Here is a 25,291-nt window from a genome sequence, read left to right on the forward strand (position 1 = left end):
CGGCTCCTCCTGGCAGTGCTCCACAAGCGGTGACTTTCATCTCTGATTCCAGGCCGCAGGTCCTTTGTCTGGTGGACCCCAGCTGGCTGCCCCTCCTGATAGCAGCTTTGCTGGCTGCAAGCCACCCCCCAAGGCTGACCACATCAGGTTACAACGGAAGAAAGATAGAAGTTACTGTGGCTGAGGCAAGAAATCAGCCAGGAAATGTCAGCTGCCACCTAGAGAGGCAGCTGGGCAAGTCTGATGACCGCAGGGCTGGGTCAGCACCTCCTTCCATGAGGAGCATCGTAGGAAAAGAGAAGAAATAAGAGGCATGAGAATTGGCCCCGTTTGCAGGTGACCTGGAAATCCAAGGGAGTGGACAGCGGGACCTCCTGACTAGCCGTGAATGCCCACTCTCGCCCTGTCGTAGCGTCACCACAGTGTTTCCACCTCCAGCATCCGGCAGGGCACGTGGGGGACCCAGCCCGGGAGCCGGAGCCCATGGACACAGATAGGAAGCGGTGGGTTCTCTGCCCAATGTGCGTAACAGCCATCCATGACATCGGGGTTTCACAGAGAGAAAGAGTTTATCACTAGGTGTGAAACAGGAGAGCAAGGCGGCCTATGAGCCCAAAAATCTGTCTCAAACTGCAGTAATTCTGATGGTTTTATAGTATCAGAAGACGGGCAGGTGTTAGGATAATGAGCACAATGGCTCCAGATGATAGAACCAGAGGTGATCTAGTTATTGAGCACGTGCAGATTGATTACACTCTCAGTCACGGAACATATGTAAGAAAATGGCAGCCTTAACATGATGGGCATGATTTTTAGTATTATAATGAAGTATAGGTCACTTATAGGTTAAAGTTTAAGCTACTGTGCATGTCAGGTGGGCCCAATTTGGTCAGATCCAGCTCTGTCTTGCAATTCTATCTCGAATTGCGGATGGGTTAGTCCTGGGCTGACTCAAGGCCCTTCATTAACAAACATTAGGGGCTGTCTTCGGTGACCCTAAAGTTGAAAAACCAGATAAAATGAATACAAGTGAGGGTCAGTCACAGATTTTTACAGTCACAAGGCCCAGGATAAAGGCTCTACAGTCATCATCTGAGATCAAGGCAGCTGGATTACAGTTCAGAGATTCCAGGTATTTCCCTCTGTCTGCTCTAATATACCCCAAAGTGAAAAAGAGGTATCCGTATAATGACTCGGTCATCATAATCATCCCCTGAATCCCACCCTCTTGGTCGCACCATCCCACCTGGGGCACCACCCCGCAGCTGTGCAGCCTCAGGCACATCACCCAGCCTCTCTGAGCTTCAGTTTCCTTAGTTCATCTAATGCTTGAAATAATGGCCCTGGCCTCCTCCTGTGAGTGCTGAGGGGGACGGGGTGTCCTGGGGAGATGCAGGGAAGGGGACAGATACGAGAGGCATTTGGGAGTGTCAGTGGATGGGCTGAAGTTGGGGGGAGCAGGGAGCAAAGGGTGGTGCCCCAACTTCTCGACGGGCAGCTGAATGGATGGTGGTGCCACCACCTGGGACAGAAAGTCCTGAAGGAGAAGCGACGTTAGAGGACAAACCTTGTGCGTCTGAAACACATGCAGGACAGCAGAGCTATCAGGGAGATGGTTGGGTGTCCGGGGCCTTGGACTCAGCGGGGAGGGGGCGGCGCTGGAGGGCCGGGGTAGCAGGGGTGTCAGCACGGCCACTGCAGTGACCGGAACAGGAGGGTCCCCCGGGGAGACCACAAGCCAAGTCCTTGTGTCCACCCCGCACCAGGCCCGCCAGGCCCACCCCACCTCTTCCTGCCCTCTGCCCTGATCGTGGGGATGGTCAGCAGAGGCAGGTGCTCAGGAGGCTGCGTTCCGTTCTGGAGGCCACGGGCACCCCCAAAGGGAGGGACCCGGGGCCAGCCCCTGCGTGGGCGCTGGAGGTGCCGAGGCCAGGCGGACAGGGCGCTGGCTTGAGCAACTCCCCAAGGCTGGTGGTGAAACCAGCCGCACAGTTGCATGTGCTGCCGGGGGGCTGACAACAGGAAGCTGCCGAGGCTCAAGGCTCAGGCTGGGGATGCAACTAGCCGACTTCCACCCGGCCGGGCCATGCAGCCAGGCGGACCGAGCCAGGGGCAAGAGGAGTTCAATTCGCTGTCAGTAACCCCTGCTGCCTGATGCGGGAACCACAGGTAAGTCACTCAGCACAGGTGCTTGCACACACACCCCCCCCCTCTGGGGAGCTCACTCCCTGCCTCGGTGCCCCCCCCCCCCTTCCTTCATGCCTGCCCTCTCCGGGAAAGCCCGTGCTCCCCGCCGGCTCCCCTAGGCCTCAGCCTCTGCCCATCCCTGCTCCGTCACTCTCCAGTTCAACTTCCTGACTCTGCCCCCTCAAGGCTCTCTCCTCTTGCCCTGAAGCCTTGGAACAACCAAAATGATAAAATGCAGCCCGACAGAGAGAGGGCAGTGGTGCATGGGGGAGATGGAGCTGCAAGGGGCTGCAAAGAAGAGGCTGGGGGCGCAGGTGAGGGGCTGCAGTGAGAGGAAGCCACTGAAGGGTTTGAATCAGGCAGATCTGCTTCCTGAGGAGCTCAGCTTGGTGATTCCTGCAAACCATCGTGGCGCCCTCCCCTGCAAGGCCCTGGGGCTCCACTTTGCTCCCCGAGCAGCCTGTGCCCTTCTATATACGAGTTCTCACCAGGTTTCCCTAATGTCTCCCTCCCTTTGCTCTAAAATTCTCCTCCCTTATTCATCAGTTTCATTTCGACCCACGTGCAGTGACCCCCAGCCCCGTACGACGGTGAGACACACACACTCTCCCTGCTTGTGAATGTGGTGTGGCTCCCTATGACCCAGCCCGTGGGCCAGGCCCTGTGCTGAGCAGGGAGGGTGCGGGATGATGAGGCAACATGGGGTCCCGGGAGCCGAGGGGCCAGAGGTGGGGGCACTGGCAGAGCAAGACAGTTGTCAGAGGCTGAACCATGTCACCCCGTCTCTGCCCCAGTGCCAAGAGTGGGACCCTATTTGGAAAAGGGGCCTTTGAAGATGTAATGAGTCAAGATGAGGCCAAGCTGAAATAGGGGGCCTGACCACAGGTGACTGGGGTCCTGATTAGAAGGGGAGAACTGGACACAGATGGACAGACAGACAACCGAGGCAGAGACTGAAGCCCCAAGAACCTGGGATCCACCGGGAGCCGGAAGGTTCTCCCTACACATGCGGCCCTCCACCCCCAGAGCTGTAAGAGATCAAATTGCTGCTTCCTGCCATGCCAGCTTTGTGAGATGTCCGCTGTCACAGGTGGGTGAGCGCGAGACTAAGACAGGCTCAGAGGAGACCCCGGACCCAGGAGAGAGGAAAAGCAAGCTCTGGGGGGCAGGGGCTGGGGGGCTGAGCGTCGGGAAGACAGGGAGTTGGGGTAGAAGCAGGAGCTTCAGCGGGAGCAAGAACCAGTGGGGTGCAGGTGTGTGTGAGTGTGTGCAAGTGTGGGTAGTGCGTGTGCATGTGTGGGAGAGTGGGGTGTGGTGTGAGTGTGTACGTGTGAGCGTGCACGTCTGCATGCATGTGTGTCCCTGCAAAGACAGGTGCACGCGCACACACGCTCCCTCCTGATCCGGGCTTCAGGTGAGCTGCCCCCACGGATCCACATTCTTCGCTCACGTGGGGCCTTCTGCCTGGTGGCCGCTCCCCGCCCACTGCCAGCCCTCGCCCTCCTCCCTGGGGCTCCCTGTGGGCCGTTGAATGGATGGGATTTTCCCCTGGGTCCCGCAGAGCCCCTGGACCCCACCCCCAAGGCAGCAGCCAGACAACCCGGGTTCGAATCCCGCACCAGGACCCCCACACGGGATGAACTGGGCTGGGGGCTTCCTCTCTCGGGGTCTCTGTGCCCTCACCTGTAAGCTGGGGTCTACCTGACGGGGTCTAGAGCAGGTGGGCAAAGCAGCCGGGCTTCACGAAGGTGAGTTCCCTCCTCTCCCGCCCCATGCTGCTGACCACAGCCCTCCCCAGGGCGGCCGCTGCGCTCCCCCAGGACACGCAAGTGTCTGCTCGCCCTGTCTCCCCAAGGGGACCAGCATGGCCCCCCGAGATGGCACCCTCCTCCCCACAGCCTCCAAGATCGGCCCTGCAGGGCCCAGGCCCACACGGCGCCCTGGGGCTCGGTTCCCGCGGCTTGCTGCAAGCTGCTGGTGGCAAGCTCCCTGGGGTCCCCCACTGCCCACTGCAGAGAGCTCAGCAGCACACCCCGACTTGGGCTTTCCTCCTTCCTGGCCTCACTGGGACTCCTCCCAAATGAACCACCCGCATCCCAGTCTCGTTTCAGGCTCCGTGGGAACCTACACGGAGACGCTCACTCACTGCTATTATTTTGGGGGGAAATCGGGGAGAGCACGCCCAGTTGTCAAAGAGTAGTTGCCTCTGAGGTGGCAGGAGATGGGGCAGGTGGGTTTTGCTTCTCCCTTTATATAGCTTTCTTTCCTTTCATGTTCGTGGGACCAGGGGCTAACCTTGGCCACATGGTTCCCAAAACAGAGGCTCTGTTTCCCAGCCTCTCTGCAGCTGGGTCCGGCCTTGCAACCAAGTCCTGCCCACTGGGGTGTAAGTAGAAGTATCTTGTGGCTGCTTCCAGGAATCCTTCATAGAGGATCATTCGCACGTGCCTTGTGCCCCTTTTCTTCTTCACTTCCTGAATCCCAATTCCGGGAATCTGAATGTGATGGCTGGAACTCTAGCCACCCTCTGGGAGCCATGAGGGCAGAGGCCACCCCCGAGGACTGATGGAGTGGGAGCTGGTTCTATTATCATGGAAGAAAGAGAGCAGATGGAGGGGGCAACCAGTAATTTTGACATGTATCCCCCAGACCTTGGGTTGACAGTCAAAACTGGCCCCTCACATCTCCCATGCCCCCCCACCTCCTCCCTGCACCCCATGCCTGCCACCTCCAGCAGCTTCATCCATGAAGGTGGGGTGGGGAAAAAACACTCTCTGCTCCTCACATCTTCCAATCCTACATCTGACCTGTGGTTTCTGAACTTAAAAGCTAAATATTTGCTCTCATAGCTCTGACTCTTTTTAGTAATTTCCTTAAAGCAAAAGGGGCTCCCCAGGCTGGACACCCAAATTGGAGAGGGGCCAAGTGCTCAGGGTGGGAGGGAAGGATCTTGCTGACGAGTTGTTCACATCTGTACCTTCAGCCACACTTGTTTGTTTGTTTGTTTATCACATTTCATAGGTTTAAAACTGCTAACCAGAGCTGGAAGGGACTGGCTACTTTGTTTACAAGGAGGAAAACCGAGACCCCAAATGGAAATCCCATCACCATGTGCTCGCTGTGTGCCAAGCACCGAGCTGAGGCCTCCATATGTACATTTCCTGCTCCCAGCTGTCACTGTCCGCGTCTTACAGACGGAGGCGCAGGGACCCTGGTAAGTGGCCCAGGCAGTTTGATTCTAAGACTCCTGGCCCTGACTACTATACCACACTGCCTCTCCTAGGGTCAAGCTCCTTTCCCAAATGGAACTCCAGAGTCCAGGTTGGAAACGTGAAAGAGCTCGTGGTCTCAGTGGACCCAGAGAATGATCAGATCTGGAGCAGCCTCCCCTCTCCCTGCCATGGCCCAGGGACAGAGAGTAGGAACAGGGGTAGGGAGTTCTCAGGGGTCAAGAGGTCCTGGGAAAAATGTCCAGGGGAAAGTTCCAGGGAGATTTCAAAGAGGTCCTCGGCAGCCTGGGTTATTAGGTTTTCGTGGGATTCTTTTCCGCCCACAGGCACTGCAGGTCTCGGTGAAATGAACATTTGCCTGCCAAGAGATCAAACGGGGCACTGTCTGCTGAGAAGCAGAAGCCTCAGGGCCTAACCTGGGAAGGCCCTGAATTATGTTCCCTTCTCAGGGGCCAGCAGCTGCCTCCGCCCAGCACCAGTGGTGATTTTAGCAATATTTAATAACTGAAAGCCAAAGAAATATTAACTCCATGTCCCTGCAATTAGCGATTCCACCCCTGGCACCATAACCCAATATATGGAGCCCCAGAGAAAGCATTTTTATACAAGGATGTTCTCAGCAGCTTTATTCTTATTCATTTCAAATTGGAAACAACCCAAATGTCCATCAACAAGACACTGGATAAACAAATTGCAGTATTTTCATCAATGCCATGCTACATAGCGATGAGAACAACAACTGATAATCAACTACACCATCCTGCGGAGACTTGTGCAGACAAGATGTTAAAAAAGAGTACACTGTGTGAGTCCGTTTACATGAAGGCAAACAAGAGAGAAAACCAGTCTGGGGGGACAGAGGTCAGGATAGGGGGCCCCTCTGGAGAGGCTCAGGGTTGTTAGGTGGGGCTTCCTCCTCCCTGCCTGGGATGCAGATGTGATGGTTGTAACTCTCGCAACTACTTTGTGACCTTGAGGACAAAGGCCTCAGCCTCAGGAAAGCGAGGCTGAAATCCAGGGGCGCCTGGTCTCCGATAACTTCATGAGGTGACTTACATAACGTCACCTCCAGACTTTTCATGACATGAGAGGAAATTCGGCCCTCTCTTGCATTTAAGCCGCTGTTACTGGGCTTGGGCAGGGCCTCTCTCTGGAGAGTCCCGGGCAGGGACCCCATGGCTCAAATCCAGCTTCAGGGCCAAGACCCCCATGCCCAGGACCAGCCCTTCGGCCGTCCTCCAGCTTACTGCCGTCTTTATCTTGGCCTCCGCGGCCTCTTGGCACTGCCTCCCTGTTGCTTGCAGGGTGTGCTGGGGGGCAGTGGGCTGTGCCGTCGGCCTCCACTGTCTGTCGACCCTGCGGGGGATGGGGAGACTTTAGTCTGTGGTCAACGCAAGCTCAGGCGGGCACTGGAGTCCCAGAAGGGGTCACCTGGCCCCTCACATTTAAAGACAAGCTGGCTAACCCCGCACTACGCAGTTGACCGTTACTGAGTTAGCTCTGGTTTGGGGGCTTCAGGCCCCAAAGTCATAGCCAGCAGACACCTTTGAGACTCTTTTGCTAAGAACTCTTAAGAGGAAGGGCATTATAATGAGTAGCTCTTAATGCTTTCTAAAACAATAACATGAGTGGGTTCAAGTACAGCAACAGGAACTGAGGTTAGACATAAGAAAGAACTTCCCACGTGCAATTGTCTTTCCCTGGTGGTCGTGAAGCCTGTTGTTGATTTATACCCATCCCTCTTGGATGGCTTGGTTGTGAGCTGGTTCAAGGACACGGATGTTGGCTGGGTGTCTGCTAAATCCCAGGTACGTTAGGTCACTTGGCATCCATCATCACATCCTCCTTGCTCCACACCTGACTGGGCCCTACAACTCCATTCCCATCATCTGTGATGGACCTGCCTGGCCTGCCCCACTTTATGGAAGTTTCTGGTTCTTTCCTGCTCCATCTTGGCTTTTCTGCTGATCCTCAGCCTCCCCTGGCCCGGCCCAGGGCCCTGTGACCTGCCCATGCGTTCGGCGGCCTTGGATAAAACATCTGAGGGGCCATGGGCTCCTGCCGGGACCGAAACAGCCTGAGCAACCGCCCAGCCCAGCTCTCTCCTCGTCAGAGGATGAGCCTGAACGCGAGTCCTGCCTCGTGGCCTCCCACTGGCTGAGTGGCCCCAGCCAAGTCACTGCTGTCCCTGAGCACCAGATTCCTGTGAAATGGGGATGACTACACAGACGAGGGGCCTCGGCGAGAGGGGCAGCCCGAGGCCCAGGACACTGCGCTCACTCTGCCCGCTTCTCCCCGCGGCGGTCGGCCGGGAGCCCCGGAAGCCGGGTGGGGGTCCCCGGAGCCCGTGGGGGGTGGGGGCAACAAGCACTGACCTCGGATGTCGCGGGGCAGGAGGGGCCCCCTGCCCGGGCCTGCGCTGCCCGGCCACATGGCTCTGGGGAAGGTGACGCCAACCTCGGGCACGTGGAGCCGGTTGTCATCTAGGCAGGGAGATGAGAGACAAGAGAAGCTCCTTATTCCTCTGTGGGTCCCCCACCCCCAGGTAATCCTGGGTGCACAACCAAACCGCGAGTAACAGACACCGAGAACCTTCTCGTGCCGCGCTCTGGAGTCCCCTCATTTGTGCTCCCTGTGACCCTGCGCTCTGTCCTTTCTGGAACGTTCCTTTTCCCCTCCCAGAACCATGCTCCTCTTTTCCTTCATTCTCCTCCCCCCCCTTACTCTTTAAGGCCGTTACACAACCACGTAAAGAACCTGCCTTGACAGAACGCAGCTGAACTCAGCCGTCTCCATCAGCCAGGAAAGGAATAAGGGGGGGCCCAGCAGTCACCCCGCAGGGAGGCCCCACCGACCCCGTCTCTACCCTCCACCTGTCACTTGCTCTGTTCTCTCCCCCCCACCTTTTGGCCATCTGACCTATTTTCTGTTCATCGGTCAGTGGTCTGTCTGTCCCTCCCAACCACGTTGGTGCCTTAAGAGGCAGCAGCTCTGCAGGGTCCACACTTGGCAGGTGCCCAGCACACTTCTGCTGAACAAATCGGTGAATGGACTCGGGAAGGCTGGCTCAGGCCCCTTTACCTGACCCTGGGCCGGGCACGTCCTCTCAGAGCCTCGGTTTCCTCCTCTTTTAAAGGATTAGGGTCACAGAGAATAATAAGGGCTGGTGAGGATGTGGAGAAATTGAACCCTCAGACATGGCTGGTGGGAATTTAAAATGGTAGAAAACAGCCTAACCTAACCCCACCGAGTTACACACAGAGTTACCAGGCGACTCAGCAATTCCGCTCCCAGGAGAGTTGGAAAACGTGGGTTCACACCAAACACGCACACGAATGTGCACAGCAGCACTGCTCACACTCGCCAGGGAGGGGAAACAACCCCAACTTCCATCCACGCATGATGGACAAACAGAACGCGGGCCACCCACACCACGGAATGTCACTCTGCCGTGGGAAAGAGGGGAGTTCTGAGACGTGCTACGGGGTGGACGACACGCGAAAGCACGGTGCTGAGAGCCGAGCTGGACGCAGAGGGCCGCTGTCATCTGCGTCCACTGACATGAAATGCCCAGAAGAGGCAAATCCGCGGGGACAGATACAGATGGGTGATGGCGGGGGCTGGGGAGGGACCGGGCAGTGGGCGCGGATGGGGCGGCGTTTCCTTCTGGGGTTGGGGAGATGCCCTGGAACCAGGGAGAGGAGACAGCTGCACGACCCTGTGGATGCACCGAAGGCTGTTAAATCGTTCACTTTAAAATGGCCAAGTGTATGTTATGTGAATTTCACCTGTTTTTGAAAACATGAGAGGGCTGGACTTGGAGAACTGCGGAGCCCTCTGGCCAGGGCCAGCAAAGTCCGACGCAGACAAGTTCCGGTCAGGCAGCCTCGGCGAGTGGAGGGAGTGGGAGAGGCTCCCCGACAGTGGCCACGGAGCCGCGGCCTCAGTGACGGGCCAGCATTCACTCACCACCCGGCAGCTATGAACTGAGCCTCGACTGTGTGTCAGGCACGGATCTAAGTGCTGGGCACCAGCGGTGAGCAAGACGAACAAACATCAGTGCACGCAGGGTGTCTGCACACCATAGGGGGGATAGTGAACACAGACCTTGTCCAACATGGGGTCCCTTGAGGGGTCAGCGCTGTACCAGCCACCTGAAGCGGCTCCGTCAGGGAAACCCCTGGAACAGCTGACAGCTGAGTCCGGATCGGAAGGCGGTGAGGGACACAGCTGCCTCTCACCTGACCTCCTTCTTATAAGAGAAGCTGGACTTTGGCGTTTTATGTGCCATCTGATTTTTCACATCATTTTAAAACAAAGTGTGCTGGCCAATGAGACGCCTCGGAGGGGCTGGGTTGGGCCTGTGAGCTGCCAGTCTGCAGCCTCTGCCTTAGGGATGGAAAGTCTAAGCTTTTGATGTCCCAGAGTTCCTCATTCGTGCTAGTTCACCCCTTTTTGGAAGGTTTCTAGAACGTGTTCCTTGTCTCTGTGTGAGCTGGGTAGAGAGTATTCAGGGAAACCTGCTTCCCACGTGGCCCAGGATGGGAAGGAGATGCAGGTGTAAGGAGGCCCTCTGGGAGTCAGGCTCACTTGGGCCACCTGCATACAGGTGTGTGACCCTGGGCAGGTGCCTTTCACCTGTCTGCTCCACGTCCACCTGTTCTGTAAAATGGGCACCACCTCTAGACAGGGATGTGTGGACAAGCAGTGCGGCACCCCTCCCCACCCCGGCGCCCGCCCTGGCACTGCACATCCCAGCGCCCCGTGGAAGAACGGGGAGTGGCAGTGACGTCAGCCTGAGCTGCCCAGGAGCGATCAGCTGGACCACCCAGGGCCTGGCCGCCGCAAACATTGTAGGCTCCTGACCCCTGGCTCCCCGGGAAGGTGTGTTTTCAGCACAGCCCTGCCTGGCCCCAGGCCAGAGAAAGGGGATACTGGTCTGCCCAGCTCCCCGGAGGCCTCCGCTGCTCACCTGCCACGTACTGACACGTTCTCTCTCCGAGCAGAGGCAGCAGCCTGGCACCGCGGAGGAACCCTGAGCTGGAGGTGGGCGGGGAACCCCATCCTGCCATGCCACCAGCTCGCGAAGGGACCCTGGGTACGTTGCGTCCACACTCCAGGACTCAGTTTACCCACCCGAACCCTGTGGACCTTGAAGGCCCACCTGGCTCTAATATCCCTTGCCTTTTAGACCACAGATCCCACAGTTGTAGCGCTGAGAAGCTCTGCACACACAGGAGTCTCTAAATATTGTTCAAAAAGGGGGTGCAGCCACAGAGGGGCCCAGTCCTCCCCGCAGGTGAGAGCTCAGCCTGGCCACCTCTTTCTGGTGCAGAGCTGGGTCCAGCAATGAGCAGGAGAGCTGTCGCGGGCAGCCCAGCCCCCCACACTTCCAAGCTCCCTCTCCTAACCACTCGGCATTCTCCGTGATTTTCCATTTTTTTGGTGAGTACGTAATCAGAAAAAGTAATAATAATAATAATTTTTGAAAGCAGAAAGCCCTTAAGGATAAGGAGCATCTTAAGTGCCAATTACAGGCCCCCTTTGTTCCCGGCGATTGCCGCAGCAGAGCTGGGAAAACATGGGTATATCTGAATTTTGTCATCAAGAGCAAAGATTTCCAAAAAGCCTTGAACACTGTGTGTATGCCCTTAGTCCCTGCTGAGGTGCACGCCTCCCGGCAGGCAGAGCATGGGAGGGTCCACTGCTCCCACTGTGCTTGAGGGGTACAGCAAGAACCCCAAAAATGTGGGGCCCCACACTGAGGCAAGTGGTAATAACTGAGCGGTAAATGGGAACTCTTTTATGCAGGATTGTTCTGTCGACTTGCAACTCTCCTAATAAAACAAACGTGCTTGCCCTTGGCCCACTGAGAACTTCCTCTAGTAAAATAAGAACCAGGAGGCAGTACGAGCCGTGGTTAAGAGCAAGAGAGCGAAGCTAGAGCATCTGGCTCACGTGCCAACTCCAACCCTCCCCGCTGTGTGACCCTCGGCCAGTTCCCTAACCTCTCTGTGCTGCAGCTTAGTTATCTGTAAATGCGGGGGTCACAGCTGTTCCATACCTTGCAGAGCTATTGTGAGGACAACTGAATGGAAACCCATAATGTGCCTAGCACGGCGCATGGACTACAGCATGTGCTCGGCAAGTGTAGCTATTATTCTGCAATCCGTGACATGGCCAGAGCTCCTGGCCATTTGGGACAAAGAGCCAGCTTGCTCATTTGCTTTTTCCAATCTGTACTGGACAGACAATTTTGTAAATATGATAAAAACGCATTACTAGAAAAATAAAATTTAAAAAAGTACACAAAATACAGGCTGTTGGTTGCAGGGTGTGGCCTATCGACTTGCCCTGTGTGTCTCGAAACTCTCGGTTTTGGTTTCTGTGCTTTTCTCGCTGCGGGGCGGTCACGGCTTCCAGACACCCTTCGAGCAGCCCTGACGCAGCCCATTCGGCTCTCACAATCGTGATGAACCTGAAACCACCTTAATGTCCAGGAAGAGACGCGGTTGTCCAGGTCACCGCCCACGCTGAGGACGTCACCATAAGGTGGCCGTCTCTGGGTGGGGGCGTCCACGAGTGGGGTTTTTCCCCTTACGTAGAATTTATCTATGCTCCAGAGTTTTCCCAAGGAGCATGCATTATTTTTGCAGCCAGGATGCAAATCTATCCTGAAACAAACCGTGGGGTGAGAGCCACAGACCACACGAAAGCAGCAGGCTGTGTCTGCTCCACTGGGGTCATTACTTTAAACGCTGTTGGGATGTCAGGATGTCACGCTGAAGCAAAACTGAGCACCCCTGAAACACTCGTTTTCATGAAGCAGTGGCCTTGGCTCAGTCACTGCCCTAAGCAAACAGAAGCTCACGCACACCCAGGCGCCGGCAAGTAACAGCCCAAGCCGTCATCACTTGATTTACGTTCAGAGAGAGAAACAGTCTCAAGGTGCAGAAAAATAGTTTTCACACTACTTCTTTGTTCTTTTCTCTTTTTTTGACCCCGTACCTGCATGGAGACCGAGGCTGGGTTTTATCTTGGAGGCTGCGGGGACGGCGGGGAAAAAGCTCTTTCCTGACTTTGAAGGCTGAAGGAGGAGAGTCGGGGGCAGCTGGCTCTCGGCCAAATGCTCCACTGAGGGGGACTGAAGTTTCTCCGTCACCTGCAGGGGAAAACCAGACGGCAGGGCAGGTTGTGAGGAGCCCACGGTGCAGGAAGGAAATGCCAAGATCATGCACTGACTAAACGCCTACGGTGTACCAGGGCACTGTAAGCATGTGGGGTCACTCGGCGGGCACAACAGACAGACCCACTGCTAAGTGTCTCCTTCAAGCCCAGTGAATGGATGGATGGGTGGATGGATGGATGGACAGGTGGGTGGGTGGATGGTTGGATGGATGGATGAATGAATGAACCCACCCAGGCTGTCTGTCCCTTTCCCTTTCTCTCCTCATCCTCCCTCCGTGCTCCCTCATCTAAACCCTCTGACTCCTGCTACTGTCCTACCCTTAGCTGCAAACACATCACAACCTGATCCCGCTCTTGACCTGGTAAGCAGCCCCGCGTGCCCAGAGGGGTGAGGGCGCTGGGCAGCAGAGGCAGGATGGAGGGCTAGCAGAGCCCTGAGCCCCAGCAGCTCGCCAGGAGACTAGCTCACCCGCTCACCCTCACTCCAGTTTATTTAACTAAATGCACAGTGAAAAAGAAACCATCTCCACAGCAACCGAGCGGATCGCCTGCCCCGTCCCCTGAAACATGATTTCACATCATCGTGCTCAGTTGCACGCTCTGCTTTGTGCCGTCTGATTCTGCTTGGTCCGATTTCACCCAGGCTTTCCCATGGGCCACAATCATCCACTACCCAGGGACGGATTCAGAGGGAAAGTGCTGGTCACAGAGGGAGCGTGCTCAGAGATCACAGTGTGAAGTATCTAAACACTAAAAACAGCGTGATGCCACTTAAAGGGGCAAGACAGCCACCAAGTGGCGACGGCACGGACACGTGCCTGGTACAGGTCTCGACCGAGGAGGGCCGGAGTGTGCCAGGCCCGGTGCCAGACGCCAGGAGAAGGGGAACACGGACGTCACGTGTGGCATTTAACAGCTCACCTCTCACGTGCGTTATCGTGTAACTGCGGTGTTCTAGAACAAGCTGCCTTTGGTTTTAAGTTGAAATACAAATACTACGGAAGCACATGGACATAATATGTGAAATAATGCTAAGGAACAAAAACATCACAAAGCTACCCCCACTGTGATTATAACTATATGGCTCAAGGTGGGGAAAGGGCCCATGGCCTGGGGTGAGGGTGGGGGGTGGCTGCGTGGGTCCCTGCCACCTTCTTCTGTCTCTTTGAGTCTAGGCCCTACTGTGTCCGCCCTAAACTTGTGCAAATCCCCGACACCCACCCCCCTGCTGCCCCCAGCAGCCCCGGGACCGGCCGTGGCACCCAGGCCACCCCCAGCTCACCGGTTGCGTGGCCCCGGGCAGGGAGGGCACCCGCGTCCTCTGGGCTGTCCTCTCAGCGTCGGGGGCCCCCTCACCCGGTGGGTGCCGGGAGCGCCGGGAGGCGGCGAGGAGCGCGATGCTGCGGGTGCTCAGTGCCATCTCCTTTAGGGCCTGGGGGCTCAGGGCCGGCCTGGGGGTGCCAGGGTGCAGGCTGCCCGGCGAGCACAGCTTGGACACCAGGCTCTTCGTGCTCGCAGAGCTGCGTTTCTGCGGGGTCAGCACACAGAAGGGTCAGGGGCCGCCCAGCTGCCGCTTCTGTCCTTGGAGGGGGGACCCCAAGGCCGGCCCTGGGGCAAAGACTCAAAGGAAACTGAGGGGGGCGGAGAGGGAGCCAGGAAGCGTGAGTGGCTGCACCAGCCCCTGCTCTGGGTGACAGCGGTCAGTCTCGTGGGGACTGCCTCCAGCCTCAGAGCCTCCCCAGGGGCCGAGGGGTCCGGGGAACTCAAAATCCACATCCTGGGAGGCCTCGGTTGCGTCCTCTCCCAGGGGTGCTGACTGCCAGTGCTTCTGCTTGGGCACAGTGGATTGTGGGGCGGGTGTAGGTGAACCCACCCTAACCCTAAAGGCACCCACTGCGTCTTTACACACGTATCTGTCGCGACTGGGGCTGACGGCTGCTAGATAACCGTTCCTGTGAACGGACAAGGCATCAACTGGTGAGGACTCACACTTTCTCCTTTCCCCCATCCCCCCAAACCCCCACCTGCCACAGAAAGCCTTATATTTGCCACTTGGTCTCCCAGGGCCTGCAAGTCCCCCCAAAGGGAAGAATTCTCGCTCACTAGGAGCAAGCCTTAAAGGGATGGAAAAGACTGGAAGCAAGACAGAGAGGGTTCAGGCTCAGTGGGCGCGGACAGTTTGGAGGTTCAAGGGTGTGAGCGACGGGGAAACGGGAAGGTGTCATGAGGTCTCTCAGGTGACTGTGACGGGGTCCCCTCCGATGTCCTCCTCAGAGAAAGGATTGTCACTTTTTCCTTTTGGTTCTTAGACTGTGTTCCCTTGAATCTACCACTGCTCTAAGACTGGGCCCCAGGAGTCCCCAGATTCGTTGCTTCACAGGTAAAAAAAATGAAGCTCAGAGACACAAAGCCACTTGCCCAAGGTCACACAGCTCTCCAAGGACGGGAGGGGATGTGACCCCAGGTCTGGCTGGCTCCTGAGCCTGTCTCCCTGCAGTCAGACTATACGGAGCCTCAGGCAGCTCCTCCCTTAGAAGAGCCCACGGGAGTCTCTGAAGGGCTTTTTAATTAATCCGTTAGCTCACTCAATCCTCGGAACTCCCTATGATCACCCCCAAATTACAGAGGAGCAAATCAGGCTCAGCAAAGTAGCCCGGGGCGAGCAGCAGTGAGACGCGGGTCCAGCCACTTGGCTTCTCCAAGTCTCGCTTTCTTCAGCCACAGATCAGGGCGAGGAGAGAGTCTAAAATGCTTAGCGAGTGCTGGGCTCGGGGAGCGTCTGCTTGCGTGGCTATGGCTCCCCAAGCAGAGCCCTCACTCCAGAAGCTTCTCTCCTGCCCGCCGCTGGCCCGAGCAGCTCTGAGGGGGACCCTGGCGGGGCTGTGGGGGAGGGGAGGCCCACCCAGAGCACGGAGTCCTGGGGCTGTGGACTGTCCCCCAAAGACACGTCGGGGCCCAGGACCTGGGAGGGTGACCTTAAATGGAAACAGGGTCATCGCGGATGGAATCAGTTAAGATGGGGTCACTCTGGAGTGGGGCATGTGTCCCTATAAGGAGAGGAGAGACACAGGGACAGACAGACAGAGGGACGACAGAGGCAGAGATGGAAGCCAAGGAGTGCCAGGGCCAGCAGCTACCACCGAAGCTAGAAACGGCTCGGGGCACAGGCCCTGCCGACACCGTGGTGCAGACCCGTAGCCTCCAGAACGAGGGAGGACAGACTTCGGTTGCCTTAAGCCGCCCGGCTGTGGCGCTTGGTTTCGGCAGACCTGGGGAGCAAAGATGTAGCGTTCACCAACCTCGTGCATCGGGGGGGTCAGCAGGATGCGGAAGGATGACGGGGGCAGGAGAGAGTCCTGCTTCCCCGGTGTTTTAGATGGAGTGGCCTTCAAGGATCCATAGCCGTCACTGCGAATGACACGCAGAACCATCAGCAGACGTGGCTCACGGGCCCTAAGCCCCGAGTCGCAGCCAGGGCAGAGCCGGGCCCGAGCCGCTGGCCACTGCACCCGGACACAGGGCTGCAAGTGACCTCTGACAGCTTCTGTGGTTTGGGGCCGATCTGGGCTCGTCCACTCATTCCCACGTTCACGTGGAAAAGCTGCGTGAGGTCCTGACACGTGCTGGTCACGGACCCCGGAGCCGGGTTTGCACTGGCTCAGAGCAGACGTGGCCCCCGCCCTGCCCTGCTACATTCTAGGGGAGAGACAGCCATCAGAGAAGCAAACGGACATGTGGACACAGCTGCACCTTGTACTGCGTGCTATAAAGAAAACAGGACAGAGATGGACAGGAAGGAGAACTGGGTAGTTGGAAAAGGTGTCACTCACCGGGAGAGAACAGTGAAGCTGAGAGCTAAAGAGTGAGGAGAGCCAGGGAGATGGGGAGAGCCCCGGAGAAGGGGAGAGACATGGAGAGGGAGAGACATGGAGAGGGAGAGAACCACTGAGAAGAGGAGAGAGCCATGGAGAATGGGAGAGCTCTGGAGAGGGAAAGAGCCATGGAGACGGAGAGCCCTGGAGAGGGAGAGCCATGGAGAGGGAAAGAGCCACTCCAAGCATGGGGAAGGGCATTCCAGTAAAGGAGGCTAAACGACACAGGCAAAGGCCCTGGGGCAGGCACCGCTCAGCACATTCACGGCACAGCAAGAAGAGACCGGGAGGAAGCCACACTGGTCGCCTAGGGCCTTGTGTGCAAGACTTCGGCCACCAAAGGAGAAGGGGCCTCCGACAGCCCTTCCAGCTGTAACGCTCCATGGCTCCACAACACTCAGGTAGAAAGAACACAGCATCTTCTCGCAGCCTTCGGTACAGTCAGGCCATCAGCAACCACTTATGAACAAAGTTCACACACCAAACCCAGGCTCCACTGCGTCATCAACTCTCACCGACTGTATTTTCTGCAAAACCGCGGCAGAAACAAGCTGTTGCAGACTGCTGGGAGCCAGCAGTTCTGAGGATGTGTGAGTGCTGCGAGAGCTGGCCCGTCCTCCGAGAGGCGGTCGGCAGAGCCCAGGGCCCACGCGCCGTGTGGCCAGGAGATGGACTCTGAAGACAAACCCCTTGGGCTGGAGCCCACAGCCCCCACTTCCTAGCTGCAGACCCCTCTGGACCTCGGTCTCTACATCTGTAACGGGACCGCACATGAATTCAGAGCACAACACTCAACAAACACGCTTTTGTTTGCCGTCCCGGCAGCCTTCTCCATCAACAGCACGCACGGCCCGGGAGACAGGTCCTGGCTGGTCCAAGCCTGCTGTGCACCCCCTGCCCCCCCACACACACATCTTTCTCTCTTGCTGGGGTTTGGTTTAGGTGTAAGCATGTGATTAAGTTTCAGCCAATGAGCTGTTAGGAGAAGTACGCTGGGGAAGCTTCTGGAAGGACTTTTCTCCCTGAAAGAAAGAAACCCCAGCCTCATTCTTACCCTTTTAGATTTGGTTAAAGGAAGGCGCGATCTATGGAGCTGTGGCAGCCCCTTTTGCCCATAGAGGTGATATGACCAACTTGCCAAGAACAGCAGGACAGAGGGGAAGCTGGGGCCTGGCAGGCCTCCAGTCACTGAGCTAACCCCCTGGGGCCCACTCCCCTCCCAGATCCCGTCAGACAGTGCATATGTCTGTTTTGATTTGATCCCCGTCATGCACTGAATCTGTCGGAGTCCTAACTTCCAGCCCTTGAACGTGGCCTTATTTGGAAATCAGGCCTTCAAAGATGTGATTGGTTGAGATGAGGCCAAATGGGGTTAGGGTGGCCCTGACCCAACGTGACTGGTGCCGTGTAAGAAGGGGAAATCGGACACAGATGGATAGACAGATGGGAAGCGGCTCTGTGAAGACGGAGGCAAGATCCAGAGGGATGCGTCCGAGCCACACCGAGCCCAGGATGGCGGTGAGCACCGAAGCCGGAAGAGGACAGGAAGAGTCCTTCCCTCCGAGGCTCAGAGGGAGCTGGCCTGCCAGCACTCGGCTCTGACTTCGGGCCTCTGGAGCGGCGAGACGCTCCATTTCTGTTGCCCTTAGCCGCCGGTGTGAGGCAGCCCCAGACAGCTAGGCCAGTCCTGCTCACCGAGAGTCCTGCTCCCTGCGGCCCAACGCATTCCGGGCAGCTCCAGACTCAAGCAGCCAGGAAGTCAGAATCCAAACGAAGGAGGAGCGGTCGGCCTCTCCTGCAGCCCTGTGTGGGCGGGGGGGACAGCGGCCTCCTTTCTCCACTCGCAGGCGTCTGCGTGTCTCAGTAGTCGCCCTGTTTTGGTGCCCCCCATGCCAGGCACTTGTGAGCGCTGCCTTCTTTCCCCACAGCCTCACAGGAGGGGCACAGTTGTCCATTTGCAGAGCCTGAGGCTCAGAGGCCCTGGGACCCAGCCCCGAGGACCACGTCGGGGTCACCACCGCCGAGTGCCCAGGGCTCACGTGCTGTGGGGCGCGTGTACTGGGCTGTGCCCTCCTCCTGGGACTCCAGCCTCGGGCCCTGGGGCAGGCAGTGGGTGGCACCTGTTCAACCCCTCAGGCAGGGCACACAGTGCCTCTCCCACAGCCTGAGACCACGGAGCCGCCATTCCAGCTCACGGCCCAGGGTGGTGCGGCCTGTGGAATTGCCACGGGCCGGGCTGCCGCATCAGGGGTCACCCTCGCAGAGCGGGGCTGGAGTCCACCTCCTCTCAGGTGAGCATCGGGGGTTGAGGCCTGGCTCAGCCGCCACCGGCCCACAAGCACCCAGGGTCCGGGCTTCTTTCCCCAGAGCCAGGGTGGGCTCGTTCTGCTGCACAGTCAAGCAGCGAGTTCACAGACAGTGTGGGCCAAGAACAGGGCGCAGGAGGTGGTGGAGAGGCTTCTCCATCAACAGGCACTTTTTTTTTACACACCTGCCTTGCACACGTGAACACACACGTGCACTGTATGCACATGCATGCATGCATGTGTGCACACAGGCACACAAACCCACTTGTTTGTGTGTACACAAACATGTGTGCACACAGAAACATGCACATGCACACATAAGCGCACACCTGGACACACACGTACACATAAACACACGTGCAGGCATGCACAAGCACACGCTCTGGCACACGGGCACTCGCTAGGGACTAGCCCTCCCACCGCCTGCAGCCCAGGTGTTTCCATAGCCCTGAAGGCCACGGATCCGTCCCGGCGCCTCCGGACACAGTGCAGTCTGGGGTCTCGCCGGATCCTGGTTCGAGCGAACCAGCAGCGAAAGACATTCGGGGTAAAAGTGAAGAGATTTGACTACAGGCGGGGTAGTAGATGACACTGGTGAGGCACTGCTCATTTTGTGGCGAATGATAGCAGCCTCGTGGGTGTGCAGGGAAGTGCCCCTTCCATTTAAAACTGCTAAACTTTTGGGGGAACTGTCAGGATATCTGTGTTTCACTTTATGTGTGCAAGGCAGATGTGCTGCAAACAGGCAAAATGCTCATTAGTAAATCCAGGTTAGGAGTATATGATGTTCAATTTGCTCGAAGATATGGGTGTCCAATTTGCCCGACTGTACGGGTGTTCAATTTGCTCGTCTAATTTCTGGGGTGTGAAGAATGCCAAAAGCAGAAGTAAAAAGAACCTATAAAGATGAAACCTGAGCTAGACCATGGAATTCACAGTTGAACACTGAGAAGTTAGAGTTTTTTTCTCTTTGTCACGTGATTTCTTGTCTCGAGGGATGAAAAGGATGAGAGGAAACGCATCTGTTACCTAGTCCTGTACACGGACCTCACTTCACAGAGAACATCTCTGCAAAATAGTTTAAAAGGTACTGAAAGCAGAGTTCTGAAACAAGTCCTTAAAGTTGACTGCATCTATAAAAATAAATATTTAAGAACTGATGCAGAATAATATACAGTGACAGGCACATGGTTTTCATTTTGCCATTTCTTTGGGTCTTACCAGCTATTCCAACCATACATTTTCTTTGGGTCCAATGGAAAGCACAGCTGGCTGGGAGACCAGAGTCACTCGGGAAATGCCTACCTGACCGTAAAAACCTGCCCGTTACTGCTGCAAAATGTCAGGGCTCTGCTAACTCTGCAGGGAGCAAATATCGGGGCGTATTTAGTGCACTGTTCACTCATTCTTCTGGATTAGAGACGGCTCCAGTCTAGGGAGGCCCACCACAGTCATGAGTGTTCTGCTAGAAAGAAAAGGTAAAAAGAAGAGAAAAAGGGAAATGCCCAGGAGTACGTGGCTAGTGTGGAACAAAAGATCCTTGGAACAAAAAATACATATAAAATGAAAACAAAAAGCACATCCAACTTCCCAACCTCACAACTGCTCCATGTGTCGAGCGCCTCGTGTCTTCAATTCCTGTAGCAGCCCTGCCGGGAAGGGGTCCTGGGCCCGTCTCGCAGCCGAGGAGCTGCTCTGAGCTGCCCGGCCCCTGACTCCCCCAGCGGCCCCCCAACTCGGGTGAGATGGGGCCCTGGAAGGGGCCTGCCCTGGGGCTGGGGGGAGAGAGCGCTCACCTGTCCGTCTCCAGGAGCACCGGGGGCAGCTCGAACTGAGCGCCCCAGGGCAGGGCCTTCCTGTCGTCCGGCTGGTCAAGGCTGGGGTCCCCTGGCAGCGGCGGTGTGCTCGGAACAGAGCCGTCCTGGCACCAGACAGTGGCATTGAGACAGGGGGCTGTGTCACCCAGGGGAGGGTCCCCGAGTTGTCACGAGGTGATCTCCGTGCTCCACGCGGGAAGGAAAGCAGCCCCGGGGGAGGGCAGCAGGTGCCCTCGTGCCCTCCTCCCCATCACGGGGACAGAAAGGGGTTCTGCTGCAAGCGCTGCTCCCCAGGGGCCATCGGAGCACCACCGTGGCCCTTTACTGAAAAGAGCACCCTGGGGTGCTGTGCTCTGAGCACCCTCCAAAGCTCAGCAAGCAGGTTGGCAAGGACACCCGGGCTGGCTGCTGATGCCAGCCGATGAGTGGGCGGCCTCCAAACCAGTGGCCTTGGATAGCTGTTCCAGAAGCTGTGTTCAGGGGCAGGCGGAGGGTCAGGCCCCCCAGTCCTGCCTCCTGCCCCGCGTTCCCTGACCCCATGGCCACAGCCTCCCTGTCCCAGCCCCCAGGCCCGGCCCCTGTCCCGCCCTCGGGGTGACCCTGCTCCCAGCAGCCCGGTGTGTGGGTCTCCCCGTTCCCTCTTCCCGTGTCAAGGGCCGGCACCACAGGCGGGGCCCCCAGAGCTGAACCAAGCGGGTGTGGGCGGGTGGGTGGGCCTGGGACTCACCCGGAGGGGGCCGCACATCAGCGCGTGCAGCAGCAGCAGGCGGTGCAGCGAGCCCTCGCCCAGCTCCCGGGAGTACAGGCGGTAGCGCCTGTCCAGAGGCTCCGGCACCGGGATCCCAGCGTCTAGGGGGCCAGGAGAGCCGAGTGAGGCGATGCTGGGGGTAATCACCACCACCGAGGCACCCTTCGACGCTTGTGAAAATGCCAGTTAATTTTGTTGGAAGTTTGCAGGCAAAATAGTCCAATCTGATAGAAGAAGGTTTTCCAGATAGTGGGGGTTCTTATATTTGCTTCTTTGTGTTGTACTCTTTTTTACAAATTTTCTCTTGTGTTCAGGTGTTGCTTTGTAATTATAAAATAATGTTATTAGGAATCCTAAAGTATAAATAAAAGTTAAAAAATGTGATGATGATGATGACATCTGAATGCACAACAAGCTCCTTTCAGCTGGATACTACATACAGATGCGCGAGCACACACACACACACGCACAGGCACACGCAGACGGGGGCCTCGGGGTGGGTGCCCTCTCTTTAGTTGACACCTCCCCATCCTTAAGTCACAGCTCAAATTCTATTTCTTCCCAGCACCTTCTCTGACCAGCACCCCACAAAAAAGGCCAGCCACACCCTCTCTTTTCTGCTCTCCAGCTCTCTTTCTACAGCTCTCATGGCGGTTGGCAATTACATAATCAATTGCGTGATTTGTTGGTTAGTATTTGTCTCTCCAAGGGGAATCCAAATCCATGAGGACAAGAACTGCCTCACAGGTTACCCACCCAGTCCCCAGCCTCCTGCTCACTGCCCAGCATTCCAGAAGGTTTGCTGGATGGATGGATGGATGGATGGATGAATGGATGGAGGATGGATGGATGGATGGATGGCCAGGTGGATAGATGAACGAGTGGATGTGTGGATGGATGGATGGACAGATGGATGAATAGATGGATAGGTGGGTGGGTGGGCAGGTAGATGGATGGACGGGTAGACAAGTGGATGGATGGATGGATGGATGGAGGATGGAGGATGGATGGATGGATGGATGGACAGATGGATGGATGGATGAATAGGTGGATAGATGAGTGGATGGGTGGGTGGGTGGATGGATGGACGGCCAGGTGGATAGATGGATGAGTGGATGTATGGATGGATGGAAGGACAGATGGATGAATAGATGGATAGGTGGGTGGGTGGGCAGGTAGATGGATGGACAGGTAGACAAGTGGAATGATGGATGGATGGAGGATGGATGGATGAATAGGTGGATAGATGAGTGGATGGGTGGGTGGGTGGGTGGATGGATGGAGGACGGATGGAGGATGGATGGATGGATGGAGGATGGATGAATGGATGGAGGATGGATGGATGGATAGATGGATGGATGGACGGATGGATGGATGGAGGATGGATGGATGGATGGATGAATAGGTGGATAGATGAGTGGATGGGTGGGTGGGTGGATGGATGGATGGAGGATGGATGGAGGATGGATGGATGGATGGAGGACAGATGAATGGATGGAGGATGGATGGATGGATGGATGGAGGATGGATGGAGGATGGATGGAGGATGGATGGAGGATGGATGGATGGATGGAGGATGGATGGAGGATGGATGGATGGATGGAGGACGGATGAATGGATGGAGGATGGATGGATGGACGGATGGATGGATGGATGGATGGATGGATGGAGGATGGATGGATGGATGGAGGATGGATGGAGGATGGATGGATGGACGGATGGATGAACAGGTAGATAGATGAGTGGATGGGTGCGTGGGTGGATGGACGGCCAGGTGGATAGATGGATGAGTGGATGTACGGACGGATGGATGGCCAGACAGGTACTAATTCCCTTCCCCTCGGCCCTGCATCCAGGCCGACAAGAAGAGAGCCCGGCCGGAGTTCCAAGGAAGCTGCAGCTAAAGAAGAGGGAACGAGGTATTGGGTGCAGAGGACAAATCCCAACTCCCTCCGTGCCCCATCCTTGTGCTTTTCTCAGATCTCTTCTTCTCCAGAAACACAGAGAAGCCAAAGAAACGGAGGAAAGGCCCTGGCTCAGCTGCCTTAGACTTTGTAGCATCCATTGGTGTGGGAGGGAGGAAAACACCCTGGTGACTCCCACCCCACACCCAGTCCTAAAGACAGCACAAGCCTTTGCTTTCCCCACAGTGCCCTTCCCTCGGATGAGGTCAGGATGCAGCTTCTTGTTGTGGTGAACAGTTGTTGGGTCACCAACGAATTAAGAAAACATGGGACATGACAACCAGATGCCATGAGGGATCCAGGGTTTTCTTTTGCCAGGAAGAGCGTTACTGGGACACCAGGCAAAATGTGAATACGGTCTGTAGACCAGGGTTACATCAACACAAACGCCCTGGGTCACGTGAGAGAGCGTCCCTGGTTTTAGAAAACACAGCAGTTAAGGGTATCAAATGGTTTGTTGTGCAGAGAGACAGACAGGGAGAGAGAGGAAAAGAGGGAGGGAGAGAGGGAAATGGAGAGAGAATGAGAGACAGTGCAAAGCACGGCATGTTAACTTTTGGGAATCTGAGTAGACTCTTTATACTATTCTTAAAACTTTTCTCTAAGTCAGAAATTACATCAAAAGGTTACAACAGAAAGGAAAAAGCGGGCAGGAGCTAAGAACCAAGAAGAAGGGAGAGGAGGCCCAGGCTGCCTGGGGCCAGAGCCGGTCACCCACGGGGTACGGGGCCTAACTATGGGGGTACAGCAGGGCAGAGGTGCAGTACAAGACCCCGAAACCCTAACTGTTCATCCACAGCCAGCTGGATGAAGCGAGGTGCATTTCCAGGTAGGAAACAATTTCTAAGATCTGTGGGGAAGTGGAAGACGGCAGAGCAGTGAGCAGCGTGTGTGAGAGGCTCGCGGCCAGGCACAGACGACGCTCGCACGTGTGCACGTGGGCACACCCCTCCCTGAACGGCAGAGCAGGGCACAGCGGGGGGTGGGGAGGGATGGAAGGGAGATGGCCGCCCCGTTACGCCATCCGTGCTGCCTGCAGGTTTTGTTTTCCTGTTGCTTTCCCACCACGCGTGTGACCTACCACCAAACACCAGCCGGCCTCACCCCGAATCAGCTGCTGCTGCTCCTGGATGATCTGCTCGCAGAGCAGCCGGTGCTGCTGGTAGCGCCGGATCACGAAGTCCTTCTGGCACAGCAGGTTCTTCCGGTACAGGTTGTCGGCCCGCAGCTCCGTGCTCCCCACCTCCAGCTCGTGGGCCCGGCACAGCAGCCGCAGCACCTCCCGCTGGTCCTCGCTGACTGCCTGCCCGGGCAGCAGCCCCTCCATCTGCGAGGCCTTCCGCTTGGCCTCGGCCAGACGCTGCTCCAGCCCCGCCTGCAAAGGAGCCAGAGCTCAGGGCCACAGCCGGGGTGCCCGTCCAAGTGGCATGGCTTTGATGGGCTCCGGTCTGCTGGCCGTGTTTGCCAAAACACACAGGTTTTAAGATGCACCATGTCACCCCCCACCCCACTCCCAGGGCCCAAAACTGCATCTGTGTGTCTGCTGTGGGAAGGTGGGGACACCGACGCTCACAAGAGGCGTCAAAGCCATTCCCAAGGCCTCCCGGGGTGCCGGCTGTCCGACAGTGGCCATGGCGGAGCACGGAGGCTCAGCCCACCCAGCACCGGCCCCAGGGGATGGAGATATATAGATGTATATCACACACATACGTACATACATGCATGTACAGATGGACACACACATAAGAGTGTGTGTGTGTGTGTGTGTGTGTGTACAGTCATTTCCTTTACGGAATTGGCTCGTGTGACTGGGAGACGGCAAGCACACGCCCATGGGGCGGCCAGCGGCTGGGAACTCAGGCAGGGGCTGACGCTGCCGTCCTGAGGCAGAATCCCCCCTCCTCCAGGAAACCTCGTTTTTGGTCCTTAAGGCCTCCCGCTGATTGGATGAGTCCCTGACACGGTGGGGATGCTCGCTG

General features: G+C 56.9%; 1 protein-coding gene across 1 annotated transcript in view; it reads right to left on the reverse strand.

Annotated features, from left to right (window-relative positions):
- Positions 1–6,054: 6,054 nt before the first annotated feature.
- LOC119517194 (kinesin-like protein KIF19) overlaps positions 6,055–25,291 on the reverse strand; it is a 45,436-nt gene continuing 26,199 nt past the window's right edge. The window contains exons 13-20 of the mRNA XM_037813763.1: positions 24,417–24,687; positions 21,328–21,449; positions 20,580–20,704; positions 15,905–16,013; positions 13,888–14,133; positions 12,426–12,579; positions 7,793–7,900; positions 6,055–6,773 (exon numbers count right to left, since the gene is read on the reverse strand). Coding sequence (XP_037669691.1) covers positions 6,673–6,773; positions 7,793–7,900; positions 12,426–12,579; positions 13,888–14,133; positions 15,905–16,013; positions 20,580–20,704; positions 21,328–21,449; positions 24,417–24,687 — 1,236 coding nt within the window. The 3' untranslated portion in view covers positions 6,055–6,672. The remainder of the gene's footprint in view (positions 6,774–7,792; positions 7,901–12,425; positions 12,580–13,887; positions 14,134–15,904; positions 16,014–20,579; positions 20,705–21,327; positions 21,450–24,416; positions 24,688–25,291) is intronic.

Source organism: Choloepus didactylus, chromosome 21, assembly GCF_015220235.1.
Source record: "Choloepus didactylus isolate mChoDid1 chromosome 21, mChoDid1.pri, whole genome shotgun sequence".
NCBI classification, from domain to species: Eukaryota; Metazoa; Chordata; class Mammalia; order Pilosa; family Megalonychidae; genus Choloepus; species Choloepus didactylus.